At 39.2% G+C, this 19,590-nt stretch overlaps 1 protein-coding gene across 1 annotated transcript in view; it reads left to right on the top strand.

Moving 5' to 3' along the window:
* Positions 1-19,590, top strand: part of NRP1 (neuropilin 1) — a 178,029-nt gene that overhangs the window by 60,073 nt on the left and 98,366 nt on the right. Inside the window, exons 3-4 of the mRNA XM_023741977.1 lie at positions 7,186-7,367; positions 14,525-14,752. Coding sequence (XP_023597745.1) covers positions 7,186-7,367; positions 14,525-14,752 — 410 coding nt within the window. The remainder of the gene's footprint in view (positions 1-7,185; positions 7,368-14,524; positions 14,753-19,590) is intronic.

Genomic DNA, 19,590 nt, shown 5'->3' with positions numbered 1-19,590 from the left:
TATTCTATTAATAGCAAAAATTTTATAATTTTGTACAGTTTTAGAATGGCTTTCATAGAAATTTGGCATTTGACCACAGGCTAGGAGTTGGCAGAACAGGCAGGTCATACCCCTAGCCACACTGTTCCTCTATCCTAAAGGCCTCTGGCATTCTCTGGCAGTACTTTCAGGCTCAGGCCCTCTGTCCTGCTCTGAATCTGGGGTGTTACCAGCTCCATCTTGGAGGAGTGCACCAGGCTGTCTTAAGCCCTGGTATTGGTCAAGAAGCCCTGTCCTTCCCACTTACTCGTCATAGGGAGTGTGTGGGCCTGCATGACCCAGGCTCTGACCTGCCTCTGCCCTTACTGGGGCTGCCTATGTTCAGGCCCAGGGTGCTAGCACTGGTGAGAAAACAAAATTGCAGCCCTGTTAGCACCCCTCCAGCACCCGCCATAGTCTCCTCCCTATTGCTCAGGGTGGGCTTGGGTTAATCATGTGGTCCCTCAGCACCCAGCCTGAGTAGGAGGACTAGCCCAACTCTGGCAGGGAGTCCATTCAGTGGGACACCATCAATGCCACTGAAATTCATAACTTATATGACCCCCTTAAGGCCAAGGGTGTTCTCTCTCACACACATACACACACACACACACACACACACACACACGCATATACTCTTGCACACATCAAGATGTTTATTTATATAGCTTTAAGAAGTGGTGCAAATGGTTCACCCACTCGGCTGCTAACCAAAAGTTTGGAGGTTCAAGTCCACCCAGAGGTGGCTTGGAAGAAAGTTGTGTCAATCTGCTCCTGAAAAGTCAGCCACTGAAAACCCTATGGAGCACAGGTCTACCCTGACACACATGGGGTCACCATGAGTCAAAGTCAACTCAACAGCAACTGGTTTTTGTTTGTTTGATAAAACACAGTTAAGAAAAATCAGTGAAGTATTGGTTAATGTGACAATTTTCTATCAACAATAACCAATTGAAAAAGTGAACTACCTGTAGCTAATGACTAAATCTAAAATAATAAGACCATATCCATTCCTCCCTCCCCCAAATATATGAAAGGGAGTAAGGAGGGCAGATATTGGAATCAAGTTATACACAAAAGTAGGCAATGTTGAGAGGTTGCAAATTCCTTCATACATGTGTGTGTATGTGTGTGCGTGTATGTGTGTGTGTGTCTTACTCAATGTGTCCCTTCCTCCCTCTCGATTATAACACCTGCTATCTGCCTTTCTAGGATCACTGTAAAGACTAAATCAGATAATACATGTGAGTGCATTTTGTAATATGGAAATTACTGTACAAATGTAAAGCATTATTGCCAACATTTCAGAAAATATGAGATCAAGTCCAATTCATTTTAACTTTGTGATACTAAAAAAATAAAATAAAAAATACACACAGAGAGTCTCATTGATCCACTTGTTTAAAAAAGAAAAAGAAAAAAGCAAAGCCTTTGTTTTAGTTCCAGATAAAACACTATAAAAGATAGTGCTTTCTGACCAAGAAATATAAAATTGTTACCTAGGCAAGCAGGTATTGATTTGCTACTTTATATAGAGGTTAGTTAATGCTTTTCAGAATAACGTTTATATGATTGTAAAGGAACACTTGTCCATTGTAAAAAATTTGAAAAATGTAGAAATGAGTAAGGAACCACTATTAACAGCTTGGTGTATTGCCTTCCAGTTCTTTTTCTGCATATGAATATGATTTGAGAGTATACTGTATATGGAGTTTTATGTCCTGACTTTTCACTTGTTATATCATAAGCTTTTCCCGTATGTTATAAACAAAACTTTTGTTGACCGTGGTGTTTAATGGCTGAATAATATTCCATGATATGAATGTACTAATTTTCTCCACCATTCGTTCTTATTTTCTTCCATATTTCCATTTTTCTTTTTTCCATTATTATAACTAGGTCTTCGGACAATACTTTTTGCATAGATACTTGACTTTATTCCAGATAATTTCTTTAGAATAACCAAACCCATTGCTGTTGAGTTGATTCCGACTCATAGCGACCCTATAAGACAGAGTAGAACTGCCCCATAGTGTTTCCAAGGAGCAGCTGGTGGATTTGAACTGCTGACCTTACAGCAGCCAGATGCTTAACCAGTGTGCCACCAGGGCTCCTTCCTAGATCCCTAAAAATGCAATTACTAAATAAGAGGCTAAGAACATTGGAAGGCTTTTCATACGTCACAGTTAGAATGTTGCAAGCAGGCTAGAAGTGTTTGGGGATGAATCGCATGTAAAAATTCTCAGAAGCACAAATGCGGACCAATTTGGCCCCTCCTAGCTCCATCACTGTACATTTTTATTTCCAAATCCTCTCTCTAATACACTGGGGGAAAAAAATATATATCTGTTCTCTTGTCAGGAATATGTAAGGTAATTCTTGGATGGCAGCAGAGTAATCGTTTGCAGGTTGTTCAGTTGGGATAGCTATTAATGCCTTGTGCAAAATAAACCAAAGAGTCAAGCAAACACATTTTTACAGGTGAAAATGATGCTAGCCAACAAAATTTCTCACTCTGGTTTATGATGTCAGGTATCAGATTTCTCCGTTATTAATGTATTTATGCACGTGGGGGTAGATCTTCTTAGAAGGAGATTAAAAGACACTACCTCCTAGAATTGCCCTTCCTACTAATGCAAGAACGTCCAGAGCCTTGAGGGGCTGGTGCAGTAACTCACTGTATCAGACAACACCCCACACAGGATTAACTTCCGTTCCATTTACGGGTTCCACCATAGAGAGTTAGGGGTCATTTGTACTCATGAGAGAAAACCCGACTTAAGTAAAGTATGCTATCCGTCTATTCAGCACAGCATACCTATAAAGCCTCTGAAACCTCCCTGGAGTGACTGAATACATTGCTCATTTTCCCATCACTTTTTCGCCTACTTGACCATTTTCCTAAACCCATAATTCAAACTTTCCAAAAGGAAAAAACAATAATAATCTCTGGGTAATCCTTTCAAGAATTCTTAGAAGGAAAGCTTTATTCGTTTATCATTCTTATGGGAAACCTAACTCGTGATTACTATTAAGATTCAAAATTGTTTCACCACCCGCATATATCTTATGTAGAGTGAGGGTGGGGGACTATGTAAGCAAGACATTTTGTGATATAAAAACGTATGACCATTTAGCTTAAGGAGTTTGGATTCAAAGCCAGGGACACAAGTGAAAAGGCCCACATGAACCTATTAAACCAAACCAAACCAATTGCTGACGAGTCGATCCCGACTCATAGCGACCCTATAGGACAGAGTAGAACTGCCCCAGAGGGTTTCTGAGGCTGTAAATCTTTACAGAAGCAGACTGCCACACCTGCTCCTGAGGTGCCGCTAGATGGTTTGAACCACTGACCTTTTGGTTAGCAGTTGAGCACTTAACCACTGCTCTACCAGGGCTCCTTCACAAGCCTGTTATGCACTAAAATTGAAACAGCTGGAGAATGCCTTTTAACTGCAAAAGGCTTAGGTAGACATCTTTGCATTGTTGTTGTTCTTAGCTGTCCATGAGTCAACTCCTACTTATGGTGACCTTAGGTAGAACGGAATAAGACACTGCCTGGTCCTGCATTATCCTTACAATTGCAGCATGTTGGAGTCCATCGCTGTGCCAATCCATCTCATCGAGGGTCTCCCCTGCCCACGTCATTCCTTTACTTCAGCAAACATGATGCCCTCCTCTAGTGATTGATCCCTCCTGATGGCATGTCCAAAGCAAGGAAGTCCGACAATATTCTATCATGATCCATAGGTTTTCATTGAATAATTATTGGAAATCAATGTCTTGGCCTTTCTAGTCTGTCTTAATCTGGAAACTCCACTGAAACTTGTCCACCACGGTGACCCTGATGGTGTGTTAAATACTCGTGGCATAGCTTCCAGCATCACAGCAACACACAAGCCACTGCAGTACAACAAACTGACGGATGGTGGGATCTTTGCATTACTTTCCAGCAAGTGTATACCCACTTTTCCATTGTTAATATAGAAAGGGAAAGCATTAAGAAAAGAAATGGAGGATGCCTAAAAGGAGTAGAGGCTGGTTGTCCCCTGAATATTTTTTTAAAATTCACATTCCATTTAAATTCTTGGGAGGATGAGTGGTGGCAGTGGGGTGAGGGGGGAGGGGCTTTCCTTAGATGGAACCTGTATTTGCGCTGTGAGCAAGAAAAGGAAGCAACCCTGGTTCCAGGCCCCGTGCAGAAGGGTGCTACTCTTTGGATTCAGACACAGCATCCTTGTCACCTAGAACATTCTCTTTACAGAGCTGGGTGGTGGCCTTCAAACCACAGGGCTCCAAACTGAGAAGTCACCTCTCTGACCCTCCTCTAGCTTTCAGGGAATCGCTTCCTGGGGCACAATTCCTGCTTCTCCCGTAACAGCTGGAACACGTGGTTCAGAACGAGAGTCAAACAAGCGCCTGCATTCTCACCTTTGCATGTCTGCACTGTCGCTGCTAGGGGACTCATGACATTCCCAGAAATGCAGTGTTTGCCACACTGGCAGCAGTAACAGAGCAACGTGCAGCCGGCTGAGGGACCAAAATTTGCAAACTCAGTATCCTGGGCCTCAGGCCAAAGCAGGCTTGGTGCGTTGCCGTGGTGACACGTTTAGTCCCTGGAGAGGGATGCTGGCACACCAGCTGCATTCCTGGCACCAGGTTTGCCAGTGAGAAACTTCTGGAGTGGAACTGGTACCAACTCCAGAGGGAGTTGCAAGCTACTGTCTTAACTTCTTTGGCATTGCTACCCTTTGCAACTAGTGCACGTACGCCCTCCTGAATATTTACAAGAACTGCTATTTATGATAGTCTTTGGGGTCCCACTGGATGAGCCTTTGAAGGGAAGTGCTAAAATGATAGCAGCATTCCAGTTTACAAATGTAAGGTCTTGCATCCCCTGAATAATTCAATCTTCTAGAATTGGCACTTAACGATGCAATGACTTATCTCTTGCTGGGAAGGGATTCTAATCCCTCTCCCTCTTTTATGGATAGCTCTCACTGTTGCCAAGAGGAGATCCTAGTATTTACTCTTGGAGGATATGTGAATTAAAATACTGACTGCTTTCTCCGTTGCAATTCACTGGCACTCCATTAGCTGAGTTCTGGAATACCTGGGAGAAAGGTCTCCTCGCTGGAATGCCCTCAGTTCTTCTGAAGTGCCTGACCCACCTCTCTTATTTGTAGTTGGAAGGCGGAATGTGCTTGGATTTGACCACTTAGTATTCAGAACATATCAAGATCCAAATAAAGAGCCTATATGGCAGTGCTAGATGCACAGTAGCCAGCCCAAACACAGTCAACAGTTCAAATCACAGCTAAATTATATGAAAGCGTGGAGCAAAACATGCAGACCTGTCTTGTCAAAGAAGCAGTTGAGATAAAAGGAATTACTCCATAAATGCCAACTTCTTAGGCTTTAATGAATACAGCCATGGTGTTCTTTTCAGCTGCCCTCAGTTGAATGTAAAAGGCTAGTTAGGATTTCGAACATAATGCGTTCTTCATCCTGCTCCTCCTTCTCTACTGCTATTTCTCCTCCTCCTTCTTCTTCTTCTTTTAACATGCAAAGCATCTCACAAAGTATTGAGAAATGCACAATTCCTCTGTGTATTTCCATAGTTTTGAATAGGGACAGTGATGCTAGGAGGCCAAGTGACTACTACTGGAAATATCAGATGCAGCCGAGGAAATGCAGTTAATACAATAATTCACATATGTTAATGCTTTGTTCCATCAATGTCAGCTTTGTTTTCTTCTTGGTATACACAAAGCTGGCACACAATTTTAACTGATCAGGTGATGTCATTTTTAATTTAAAGAGCCTCAAGCTGTCCGCTTTAACTAGTGAGATCATCTTTGCAGTTGTCTCGTGAGACTCCGAGTAAACATAAGTAATGTGTCCTGGACCGTTTGAAAAGGGATTGTTAAAGATGACATTGGTCATCACGAAGATATCCCCTGCTTTGATCTCTTTTGAATTGCCAGATATAGTTTATGTTACTGCCATATTTTAGCCATTTCTGAAATTAATATATCTCAGGACTTTGGAACCAAGTTAAAGAGAGAAATAAAATAAAGATTTAAAATGAATGCATTGTAATGTTTTCATGTCAGTTCTAGAAGAAAAATGGCAGACAAATCGGATTATCTGGCTCCTAGTGACTTGGAAAATAAAAAGAGAGGGAAGAGCAAGAGAATAAGAAATAGAGAATACCAAACAAACCAAAGCCTTCCTATTTTCCTGGGGGATGCTAGATTATTGGCAGTGTTTTCCACAATTTAGGGACAAATAAGGTCAGAACATATCTATTATCTCAATGCGATCTTTAGAGTAATATTTTATTGTCGCTTTATCGTGTGTCTCATTAGCATATCATTATTAAGCCTGATTTTTATATATATATCACATCACTTGGTGATTTCAAGCGTATAATTTTTCATTTTCAAGCAATGATATTCCTTTATAGATTCAGGCTGGTGGGTATAAACAAAGTTACTTTCCATTTTTAAGTAAACTCTTTTCCTTGGGTAAATTGTATTCTATGATCCAAGTGTAGGTTGGGGGAAGATGATCTGTATTTTAATCATTGGATGTGGATACTGAGGGAGTTTTTTCTAAGAAGTCTGGAGTTGGTGGAATTGAGTTAAATAGTAAAGAATCTATTTATTATTCTGTGGCCATATGTTTAGAGGGTCACTCACAGAAATCAAAGTATTGTTCTTGGAGATCTCCAGCCAAGGGGACATTTTGAATTCATAAAAGAACTTCACAGTTTGAAAAGAATGCATAGCATTATGTATTGACACCCCACCACCAAAGACAAAGGAACACAATTTAATAATAGAGAATTGTGCTCATGAGATTTTTCTTTTTCTTGTTAATTGGTTACTTTCACTGACATTGTCTGCAAGTATAATGGACACCATTATTCTTAGTAGTTCTGTGTTGCCAGATGATGTATACAGACATCATGTAGTCCATTTTAATTATTTCATTTTGCTAGATTTTTCTTTACTTAAGGCAGTGGTGAATGCAGATTGCACTTTTTTTTTTTTTTTTTTTTCTGACAGACTATACGGGTTAATGCTGGTTTCTAAATTATGGAAATTAAAAGGGCATTTCTCATCAACTTAATGCTTTCTTACTATGTTTCTATGCTAGGTATGACTATGTGGAAGTCATCGATGGAGACAATGCAAACGGACGCTTATGGGGAAAGTTCTGTGGAAAGATAGCTCCTTCTCCTGTAGTGTCTTCAGGGCAGTTTCTTTTTATCAGATTTGTCTCTGACTATGAGACCCATGGCGCAGGATTTTCCATACGTTATGAAATTTTCAAGAGAGGTGAGTAAATAACTTATAATAGACCAAGTATGACTAAATGTTCATTGACATTGTTTGATTTCATGACAGACAAAGTGAAAAGAAAGACTGAGAGTAATGATTTTATCCTCTCATAAAAATATAGGTATTTCCATTACAAAAATGTTGGAAAACACTTTGCAACAAAGTTAACTATTGTATGGAAAAGTTGTGTTTAAAATTGGAAAACGTATTTCAGGAATCAAATTGCATCATTTTGATGTGTAGACCAGTGTTGTATAAAGAATATACTTTATAAAATTATTTTAAAAGCATTTGCTTTTATTACCTTTCTTCTTCAAAAATTAGTTTAAGCTACTCTTGAAGCTTGATTTCTTAAAAATGCATTAGTCCCTCTTCTTACCTTAAAGCCATATACACCCTGTCCCCTTTATTTTATTACAACATTCAAGACTGGAAGTTCCCAGGGAAAGCAAAGCAGCCTCCCAGTCTTAGAGTTTCTAAAGCTATTGAGAGAAGAAGAGGCTTTCTATTAAGAGGGGCTCGTTGGGGGTTAAAACCTCTTGGAGGAAAAGAAACAGTAATTGCTTTAAATGGCACTCCCATTGGGAATAAAAAAATCAGTCACCTCTTTCAATACAGTCACTTGGTAATCTTCTGTTACAATGTTTTTGCGGTATATATTGGGATGGACTAGAACCTAATGAGTCATAGTTTCCCAGCCTTGAGGGATTAAATACACATATCAATCAATCATTAAGCAATGTAGCTTTATCTGGATGTCACTGTTTTCAGCAACTGCCAGTAAAATCCTTTTATGTGTTAAATTCAGCCTTTCAGTTATTTACATTTTTAAGATGACATTAATTTGTGGACCTCTGATCCAGGGACAGAAGCTCAAGATTTGAATGAATTGTCCTTGAATATAGGAGAAAGAGTTTTTGTTTTTGTTTTTTTTAGTAGAAAAAAATCTAGCCATGCCAGTTGCAAAAGCCTAATATCAACACCTGAGAATAGTAAAAAGAAGAGCCATAAGGAGTTTCTGGGAACACTGGTACAACTTCTTCAAATTTCTAAGAAATCTGGCTCTACCCACATGAATATGAATAAATGGAGAGAACTTTCTTCAGAAATTTATCTAAGCACACCCTCAGTATAAAGAACAGTATACATATGACATCAGTATATACAGGTGATAACATATGTACATACTTTCTTGTGTTGAAAGCTGTTCGTTATATGAATAATATTATACACGTACATATATATGTGTAACTGTACATCTATATTCTTTTGCTTACCTGCATATGGCACTATCAAAGAAAAAAGGTGTCAGAAAAGAGACCAAGAATAGCCTTTCATTTTCAGTGTTTCCAAAGATCTGAAGATGGTTGAAAGAGAAAAGAGAGAGATTTGTTGCTAAGCCAGTGAGAAATCTCCATCTTCCTTCCAAATGAACTCAGCTCCCACATTTCTGTTAGTCTAAAAAGTACCAGAGTCTCCCTGTCCTGCTCCCCAATACCATCCTTGAGACTTGAAACCTTATTTCGTTATTCTTCTACTTGACTCCCTCTATCCAATATGGCTTCTACTTCTTTTGAATGTTCATCGAAAGGTCTCAAAGAGTCATGGCTTCCTTTCCACATCCACTGCCATTAACCATATGGGCCTCCAGTTGTGGTTCTCCCCATTTACTTTGTCCTACACACAGCTTTTCAAACAGCCATCAGCCACTGTCCTCAAAACACCCACAGAAGAAGGTCCCCATTGCCTATTGTGTCAAGCCTCAGTGTCCCACTCAAGATTTGATATCACCTGCTGCCTGTACTTCTCCAACTTCAAGTCCTACTAATCCACACAGTCTGGCTTTCCTGCTTCAGAGAGTGAGACAGATAGAAACACAAGTTGTAGAATCGAGCAGACCTGGATTTGAATCCTAATTCTGCCCCTGACTATCTTTGTGAATGTTCAGAGTCTCAGTTTTCTCATCTGAAAAAAATGGATAGTAGTACCTAGCACAGGTGTTTGTGAAGATCAGTTGAAATGGAAACCCTTTGACCAGTGCTTGTCACTGAATATGTGTCAATAAATAATATCTATTACAATTATTATGGATAAAGCTGGTGCCTTCAAAATTCATAGCTGTTGCCTGGGGAAGCCAGCACAACTTGTCCAAGGCAAGGTCATGTAACTTCGATAGACACATCCAAACTCCCTGAGGGACCAAATTACTAGGCTGAGGGCTTTGGGTACCATGATCTGGGGAACATCTAGCTCAACTGGCATAACATAGTTTATAAAGAAAATAGTCTACATTCTACTTTGGTGAGTAGGGTCTGGGGTCTTAAAAGCCTATGAGTGGCCATCTAAGATACTCACTCTACTGGTCCCACCCTGTCTGGAGCAAGGGAGAATGAAGAAAACTGAAGACACAAGGAAAGATTAGTCCAAAGGACTAATGGGTCACAAGTACCACAGCCTCCACCAGACTGAGTCCAGTACAACTAGGTGGTGCCTGGCTACCACCACCGACTGCTCTGATAGGGATCACAACAGAGGGTCCCGGACAGAGCAGGAGAAAAATGTAGAACAAAATTCTAACTCACAAAAAAAGACCAGACTTACTGGCCTGAAAAAGACTGGAGAAACCCCGGGAGTATGGCCCCCAGACACGCTTTTAGCTCAGTAATGAAGTCAGTCCTGGGGTTCACCCTTCATCCAAAGATTAGACAGGCGCATAAAGCAAAATGAGAATAAAGAGGCACACCAGCCCAGGGGCAAGGACTAGAAGGCACGAGGGGACAGGAAAGCTGGTAATGGGCAACCCAAGGTCAAGAAGGGAGAGTGTTGACATGTCGTGGGGTTGGTAACCAATGTCATAAAACAATATATGTACTAACAATGAGAAGCTAGTTTATTCTGTAAACCTTCATCTAAAGTACAATTAAAAAAAAAATTAATAGCCACTGCTCTTTTCCGGTTTATGTCCCTTGCCTCCTTAGAAATCTGGCTGTAAATGTATTCTTCTCAGAAAGCTCTTTCTGATTAATCATATGCATACACACACACAGACACACATACATATGCATAATGCATACTGTATACATACATGAACATATATACACGTATATATACTATATACATGCACATATTTCCCACTTACTAATATATTCCTCCTTAATATTTTCAAATTTATTCATGTGTTCTTGTTTCATTTTCCAACTAGATTGGCACCACCTGAAAAATGCAAAGAATACATCTTTTGTTGTTTTATTTCTCTCACTATACATACTATAGTACTTATACCAAAAAAATCAAGCCCATTGCTGTTAAGTCAATTCTGACTCATAGAGACCCTGTAGGACAGAGTAGAACTCCCACATAGGGTTTCCAAGACTGTAATCTTTATGGATTACAACAACAATGTAATACATTTGTATAGACATATACAGGTTCATAATCATTTTTTGATATCATTTTAATGATATTATTGAATCCATGAATCTATATAGTACTCTTTCAGGGTACAGCAGTATTACATTTCTTTAAAACACATGAATTATATTCATTATAGCTTAATGTAACTAGGAAATTAATCTTTCACCTGTTAACCTTGAGGTATTCGGCACTAGATTACCATTCTAAGAGAGATTTTGGCCATTTCCGAGTCTCTAGGCTGCATTTCTAGAGAACCCTCTTTTCCTGACCATCATCAAAGCCAGTCTCCACCTCTTCTCGTTCCTCCTGGAGCCAACCTGGACAACCCTAGTGCTATCCCCAGGTACCCTACTTCCTTTTCTAGCTGCCCCTTCCCAGATGCTGCAACCATGGGCCACTAGCCCTAAAGTTATTCTCATTCACCTTAAAATTTTCTCTAGGAAACGCAAGCCTTTCCACCTATCACTCTGCCCTGTCCCTCCCTTTACCCTGGGTTGTCCAGGCCCAAATGCTGGAATAAGTTTACAGCAGTTTTCTGTGGATCTTTAGATGGGGATGAGGAGGGCATTTATTGTAAGTAGAATTGGTGACTTGATACGTTATTTGCTTAACGGTCTGTATATTTAATAATTGCCTATAGAGTATCTTAACTATTATTATTCATCCTGTTGTCATTAACAACTAAATGTGGCATTCTTATAGGTATGCAGGCTCCTCTCAATCTTATAAATGACTTTGGGAGCATGGTGTTCACTGGCTCCCAATGCTTGTGTGTGCCCCACTCACACCAGCAGCTCATTCACTCCCAGATAGACACAGGGCTGGCAACAAAATTGCTTCACTCCTGTTTATCAAGGTGGGTCTATCCCAGTATTCTTTAACCTATTCCCACCATTGTCCTTTTGCAGGAAGGTGCTAGTTCAGTTGTGGTAAACTTATACAGCAGTAAATAAGAAAATATTATAACAAATTTTGGTAGGTAATGGATGAACTAGGGAATTACAGAATCTTTAACTTAGAAGGAATTTTTTTTTTAAATTCTAAAGTCCAACTCCCACTCATTATGCACAGAATCCGAGGACCAGAAAGGTTAGGAGTCCCCCCTGCAAGGTTACACAGGAGGTTGGTGGTAAAGGTGGGGCTAGAACTCAGATCTCCTGATGCTCAGCCCAGTTATTTCCATTACCTCATGGATCTTCCCCAAGTTTTATCAAAATATATTAGAAAACCTGACCTAGCTTCTGAAAGTATTTGGCATGACAAGGGCACAGTGAAAGCCTTGAAATTCACTGATTTGAAATTATGCTCTTAAAATTCCCCTTATTAAGTCTTTTTTACAATTTTTATTTATTTGTTGTAGAGAATATACAAATATACACAGCAAAACATACACCAATTCAGCTGTTTCTACATACACATTTCAGGCATTGATTACATTCTTCCAGTTGTGCAACCATTTGCACCGTCCTTTTTTGAGTTGTTCCTCCTCCATTAATGTCAACTCACTGCCCACTAAAGCTCCTATCTAATCTTTTCAGTTGCTGTTATCAACCTGATCCCATATCAATAGTTTTTAAAAGCATAATGCTCAAGGCAGACATTTTTACTAGTTAAGCTAAATTATTGTTTGGTTTTAAGAAGACTTCAGGGGATATTTTTGGTTTAAGGTTTAAAGATTATCTCTGGGCGATAGTTTCAGGGGTTCTTTCAGCCTCCATGGTTCTAGAAAGTCTGGAGTCCATGAGAATTTTAAATTCTGTTCTGTATTTTCTCCCTTTTGATCAAGATTCTTCCTAACTCTCTTATTAAGTCTTAATCTCACCTAGAGTTATCTTTTTAAGAGGTGACAATATTACTATTACCTGCATTAAACTCTGTTGTTTGCTTTGCCTTACAAGGACCCAGCCCAAGCATCTCCCCCGACACCCTCTGGGAAGAGGTTTGGAGGCTCCAGTGTCACTAATTCCCACATTTTGGAAATAAAATTCCAAAGGGTTATCAGTGTCCTGTATTTTCTTTGGGACTTGATGACTTAAATTGACATAGTGTCCTGTCAGAAGCCACCAGAGTAGCTTAGAAACAGATTATACACTGTACAGCACATTCCAGAATCTCTTTAACTGGAATTGACGTGGCAAAATGAAACATGCCGATAATTTTTTAACCAGAATCAAGCAGATAAGTATTTGAGGCAGTCATGGTGAAGGGTGAGCCTGTTCAAGAAGGTTTGGGGAGTTAATTTAAGCAAATCAGGCCTCTGTGAACCAGGCTTATTGTGCCCATATAATAAGTATTCTTTGAGTCTCCTCAATGCCATGGCTATCTAATATGCCCACAGAGAGAAGACAATTGATTTGCCTTCTCAATTGGCTGCCAGATGCTTAAAATGGAGATTCCTCTTCCTGACCTGAGCCACTAAAAATAGAGACCTGGCTGGTTAAATTTAATCTGTATTGATGCCTAATAAGTTGTTTCTAGTTGCTTGGCGCTTTTGGAGAACATGTAGTTAAGAAAAATTTCACCCAACTACCTTCTTTAGGGTTGACTCCATGCATGCCATTGTAGAGTGCCCTTCTGCTTGCACATGGCAGTGAGACAAAAAGGAGTCACCAAAATGGGCAAATCCACAGTTTAATGACTAAGGAAAAGAACTGTTTAATTGAACACCTCCAAGTTTGATCCTGAGATTCAAAAGGGTCAAGTCATCTCTGATTCACACAGATCCTTAAATTTAGTTATCTTAGAGTCCTGGCAGTGGTGGTGGTGGTGGTCTGGAGTTGGTATGTTTATGTCCAGATAGATGTGACATTTTCAGTCATGTAGTGAATTCCCCATTCAGCACTGGATACCATCAGTTGAAACTGTGGTCATTCATACAGTCAGAAGGTCAACTTGCATTATATGTGTATGCCCTTGACCAATTTTAAATTACAAACCACCATAATTTGTAAAGTCTTGATAACACTGAACAGTCATTAAAATTACACATTATAAATACACATACACACACACACACATATTACCCTTATTGCCAACGTTTCCATAATAAACAATCTAGAATGGCATACAATACAGTATCTGATACTTTGGGGAAGGTTAGGATGTCAACAATGATATTAGGCGACTTCTAGCAACACGACCTGTAATCACAGTTTATCAGGCCTTCACTAACAGCCGCACTTTACCAGCACACCTGTGTCAACAGCACTCAGAATGAGTCACTCACCCTGGGTCCATGTACGAATTACCTTTCACGTTTAGTTTGTCAAAGAGGCATAGGTCACATCTGGCAGAGTTACTGAGTCACTGGTGTAGGAATCTGAAACCCAAACTCCCTCCACTGAATTCACTCTCTCACTTTTACAAATGTTCTATTTCACCAATAAAGAGCTGTCAGCCTTAAGATTTAAAGATTTAAGCTTGAAGGGGCTATAATTATTTCTCTAGGGCTCTGTCGAGATTTCTGCAGCTTACTCATTCATTGTTCCCACATGATTTTACATTTGTCATTTCTTTTCTTTCGGCAATAGCAGAAGTTTTTAAATTGCTCCACACAAATGGAAAACGAAGGTGAACACAATAAATCTCAAGTTGACTTTCCATACCTATCACTAATAGGAAGAGGCTGAGTAATTAAAATGGTAGGCTTTTATTAGAAAGTTGTCTTTGCCCAGGTTATTTCTTGGTGAAGCCATATGAGTGGGATTGTCACTTTACTCCTTATTCTCTTTCACTTGTAGGTCCTGAGTGTTCCCAGAACTACACAACACCTAGTGGAGTCATAAAGTCCCCCGGATTCCCCGAAAAATATCCCAACAGCCTGGAATGCACTTATATTATCTTTGCGCCAAAGATGTCAGAGATTCTCCTGGAATTTGAAAGCTTTGACCTGGAACCAGACTCCAATCCTCCAGGGGGGATGTTCTGTCGTTATGATCGGCTAGAAATCTGGGATGGATTTCCCGACGGTAAGAGCGACAGGAAACATCCCGAGAAGAGAAAGACTGGGGAGAGGGACACCAGGATTCATTTACCAATGTTGTGATACATACATGGTTTTGAAAAGAATGGCTCAAGGGGGGAGGAGGAGGAGGCAAAGCAAAGCAGCAATGCTTTTTATACAGAGCAGCGATGAAATATTTGAGTTCAAAATGACCTTTGCAATTCTCTAGTCCAATTCCTTCATTTGATAAGAAAGCTGAGATTATGAAAGATTATACAAGGTCCCCTAGCTGCTTCAGAGATAGACTTGAGACCAGAACAGTTTTCCCCTCTAAAATAGTGTGCTAATTTCACTGATCTCCTTATTGTTGTGACTGTTTTTGTTATTACCTGCCGTCGAGTCAGCCCTGGATTCCATGCCCAGAATGACACCATCCCCATGATCAGCTGTAGATGGACCATTGTGCTCCACAGGGCTTCATTGGCTGATTTTCAGAAGGAGATTGTCAGACCTTCATTCCTAGTCAGCTGCCTACTGTCATTAAATCATAGACTATCAGAGATTGAGAACTTTGAGATCAGTTAAATCAATCCCCTCATTTTTACAAATGCAGAGACTAAGGGCCAGAGAGATTAAGTACTTGATAAAATTTTAAGAGTGAATGTGCATCCATTATGCTACCAAAAAAAAAAAAAAAAGTGAGACATTTAGAAAAGGAATGAGAATGTTTGAGCAATTCTAATTTAGACAGATCTTCTGTCTGCCCTCTAGGGGATTTTTGTCCTCAGCAATCTCAGTCACCTTAATATATGATTTATACTAATTGATCCTATCATCTAAATTCACTCATACATTGAAAAAATATTTATTGAGCACCTACCAGGTACCGGGCAGTGTTCTTGGCACTTGGCAAACAGAGCAATCTAAAAGGCTTGCCCTCATAGAGTGTATATTCTGCCAGGAGCAATCAGACAATAAACATTGCACATTAAAAATAAGTGAATTATGTATATGGAATGTTGCTGTTTTAGTTGTCATCAAGTCCATTCTGACTCACGGTGACTCCTTGAGAAATGATATAAGCAAAAAGAAAGATGGGAGGGAGGGAAGAGGAAAGAAGGAAGGAAGTAAAAATGAAGGAACGAAGGAAAGAAACTAAAGCAGTGTGAAGGAATGAGAAGGATAAAGGGTCAGGAGGGCAGATGTATGGGTTGCAATTTTAAATGTCTTGCTCAAGGTAGACCTTATTAAGAAAGTGACATTTGAGGAAAGATTTAAAGGAGATGGAGAAGGTAGCCATATGGATATCTAAATGAAAGTTTTCCATTCAATCCTTATGAATTAGAAGGTGAACGGCAAAAATACACACTCAAATTCTGAACAGAGGGAGATAATATCAAATAATTTGTTGCAGCTGCATTGCTTGTCGTGTGTTTAGTCTGGTTTAATATTAAGATTTCTCTAGAGAGTACATGCTACACAGATTAGAAAGGGTAGGTTGAAAGTTCTGAGGAGTCATACAGTTAAAGATATATCACTATCGATAAAATAGAGCCATATATTATTATCAAGTTGGAGGAAAGAATATTTAAATAAATTGTAAATGAATAGCAAGTACAACCTGAAAGACATTGCCTTAGTCTTTCAATTGACCTTAAAATTATCAGTGTAATTCAATTTAGGAATGTTCTTCAACAGTGAACATCACTGGAGAAAATGTGGGTTTAGAGAAAGCTTATATTGTCATTAGAGTAAATGAGTGAGTTGTTTAGCTTTTTCTTTGCTCTTTTACCATATAAATAGAGTTATGATGATCTTATCCAAACTCCTTCATTAAGTAATAAGATTAACCCAAACAGAATGCTGATTGGCTTCTCAGTATTCAGTCCAATAATTAGGAAAACAATGTTATCATAATGTTGTAACAATAGTTGAAACATTTAATAATGGGTTTATTTGTTCACAACCCAAATTCTCAGCCTTCTTATCTAGAACTTTCATTTAAAATGACATCTGAAAAGGAGGTCCAATGAAACAACTTATTTAGAATACTTTCAGAAAGAAGCACATTGTTATTAGTGTCAAGGGTTTTTCAAAGTAGTAATTTTCTGGTTCTAGAAAATCACTGAGTTGAAAAGAGGAACAATTAACAATAAGAGTTATCAGCCTGGCAATTCACCCATGTGCGTTTGACTTATTCCCAGGGAAAGCTGGCTTTGGGATATGAAAAATGTGTTTATGTATTTGTTAATATTTACCTGGCCTCATCCAGCCTAAACCAGCAAAACAGCTCTTTTTCAGGAGAAATAAGAGACTGCATTCCCCTGATTTTTTGTCAATGGCACTAGGAATATTTTTGTCATAGTAGTTCAGTGCATACTGTTCTTTTGCCAGAGAAATTGCTTTTAGTCTTTGATATCATTTCCAAAAACAACCAGAGGGTGCTGAAGGCTTTTAAGCATCAAGTGATTTTATGTTGCATTTTATCATAAACGTTGAATTAAATGACTAAGTAACTGAAAGCTACCCATTGATTCAGACTGACTTTGAAGAAAAGCAGTTAACTGCAAAACTCAAAATACAAGGCATGCATGTTGTGAATCACACATCTCCATCCTTCACTTTCTTGGAAGATCTATGTGTTCTCAAGGAGCAACTCTGAAATAATTTGTGGAAGTTTACATGTGCTTTGAGAGCCGTGAGCTAAGCACTGCTGCCCTGATTGATACCACAGTGCTCACACTGAGTTATGGAGCCAAACATGAATGCTCAGCTCACACCACATCAGGGCTGATGACATCAGCCTCGTCTAGGCTGGACACGGGGCTTGAACTGCAGTCTTATCTACGTTCCAGAAATTGGAAATGCTTTTAGGAAGAAGTTTCATGAGAGCTAGATTGAGCTCTGTTTGTTTTCTTCGTTTACGTTTATATTAAAATTAAACTTTTAAAACCACAGGGATAGATAGAAATAAGCAAAAAAAAAAAATTTCCTGAGGGAAAAGTAGCAAAGTTTATATTTAGTCCTCCAAATTTCCTCCACCAAAATGATTATTAATTTGTAAACAGTATACATGATTTATCTTGGATCTTTGAAATGATTCACTTTTTTGTTTATTTAGTCAAAAGACCTCATTTTAAAGTACCTTTTATAGTAGATCATTGCTTTTTTTTTTTTTTTCCACATTAAAAGTGACAGGGACTGTAATTACTAGAGAGATTCATAGGAAAATACCAAGACTGTGGTAACACCACGTCCAGTTGCAGGTATTTTTTAAACAGCATAAATCCTGTTACCTCCACACCTAAGAAGATATGGCCATTATTGTTCTACTCTCCCCCAAGTTATCACTTGGCATATTTCACTTGCTTGAAGTTTTCAGAATATGTGAGTTATACTTCTATTTCTGTGTCATTTTTCATTCATCTTCTGGGCCTTTGGGTCCACAATAATGGAAATAGGAAATCCAATAGCTGTGTTCATGTAAATACACAAATGAGCACACACACAAGAAGGATAAGAGTACTTCTTCCGCTCTTGCTCAGATCAATATTGCATTAGCTTGCTAGGCAAAGGTCTCGCTCTTGTTCAGGAAAATTCAATACTTCTTTGTATTATAGTTGCAGAAGCCTTTCCCTCTCGTGTCTTGAGGGCTCCTGAATAGAGTTGCATGCTGCTGTGCGGGGGCAATGTTCCAAAGAATAGAAGGCAGATTTACCCAGTATGTCTAAAACATTATCAACCAGTGAGTCATGGAGACTCTCAAAATTATGAGTCTGCCCCAGACAAGTTCTCTTCTGTTTGCGCTTTCAAGAAGACTCCCCTTCCTGCCCTTTCCAGAGGACTTGGGTGATCATGGAGAGGGGAGAACCAGCAGCCAGAGCTTTAAAGGGTGATCACAGCTTCCCTTTCTTGCTTATATTCTTGGTAAGGTCAGTGGCTATGGCCATCAGAGACGACCCCAAAGATTAGGGTCGTAAAAGTTTGCCTACAAACTAAAGAAAAAGAAAGATTATGAAACCAGAATAATAGAATTTAAATGGAGCGAAAATGAGCATATTTGAATGGATTCAAAATCTCCCATTTAAAATCGCAGACCAAAAAAATAAATAAAATCACAGACCAGATATCAAATTCTTTTTGAGGAAAGGAAAGACTTGAGTTTATGGCGCTAGCAAGATATTTTCATGCATATGTTACTGGCACCTTTGCGCTCTATGGGAGAGAGAAAAGTGGTGAATTGGTAGTAGGGCCACGTTTAGAATGAAAAGCTGGCAAAGAACCCGTACTTGTTGCAGAAGAATCTGAGGCCAAGATTAAAGCTGAGGAGAAAAAAAAATAGCAAAAAACGGCAAGAGTTACATCCTCTGAGATGCTTTCTCCTGCCAACAAAGCCCAATATAACAAAATCCTCTTCCCATAATGCACAGCTGCTTACCATTACAATGTGATACCCTGTAGATTGTCTATATCAACTCCCCTTACTGGGTCATCCTCCTGGCTTTCTTCATGATGAAGCATGATCTACACACAGAGAGTGAGGATTGCTAGAAAGTGAAGGGATGGCAGTAGAGATAAAAAAATTTGAATTCAGTCAAATCAGTTAATTTGGATGCATTGAGAAGTTACTAGGTATATCAGGGTTTTTTTGTTTTTTGTTTTTGTTTTCAAAGGTTGGCCAAGAATTGAAAATCTAAGCCCAGGATCTGCACAGGCTAAAAATCAGGGTGTTAGGATGAGCTAAGGAGCCCTGGTGGCGCAGTGGTTAAGCACTCAGCTGCTAACTGAAAGATTAATGGTTTGAACCAACCAGCCAATCCTCAGGAAAAAGATGGAGTAATCTACTTCCATAAAGTTTACAGC

The sequence above is a fragment of the Trichechus manatus genome, unplaced genomic scaffold (genome assembly GCF_000243295.1).
Source record: "Trichechus manatus latirostris isolate Lorelei unplaced genomic scaffold, TriManLat1.0 scaffold00195, whole genome shotgun sequence".
NCBI classification, from domain to species: Eukaryota; Metazoa; Chordata; class Mammalia; order Sirenia; family Trichechidae; genus Trichechus; species Trichechus manatus.
Note: the sequence above shows the minus strand (reverse complement) of the source record. Positions and strands in the feature narration are given on the sequence as shown.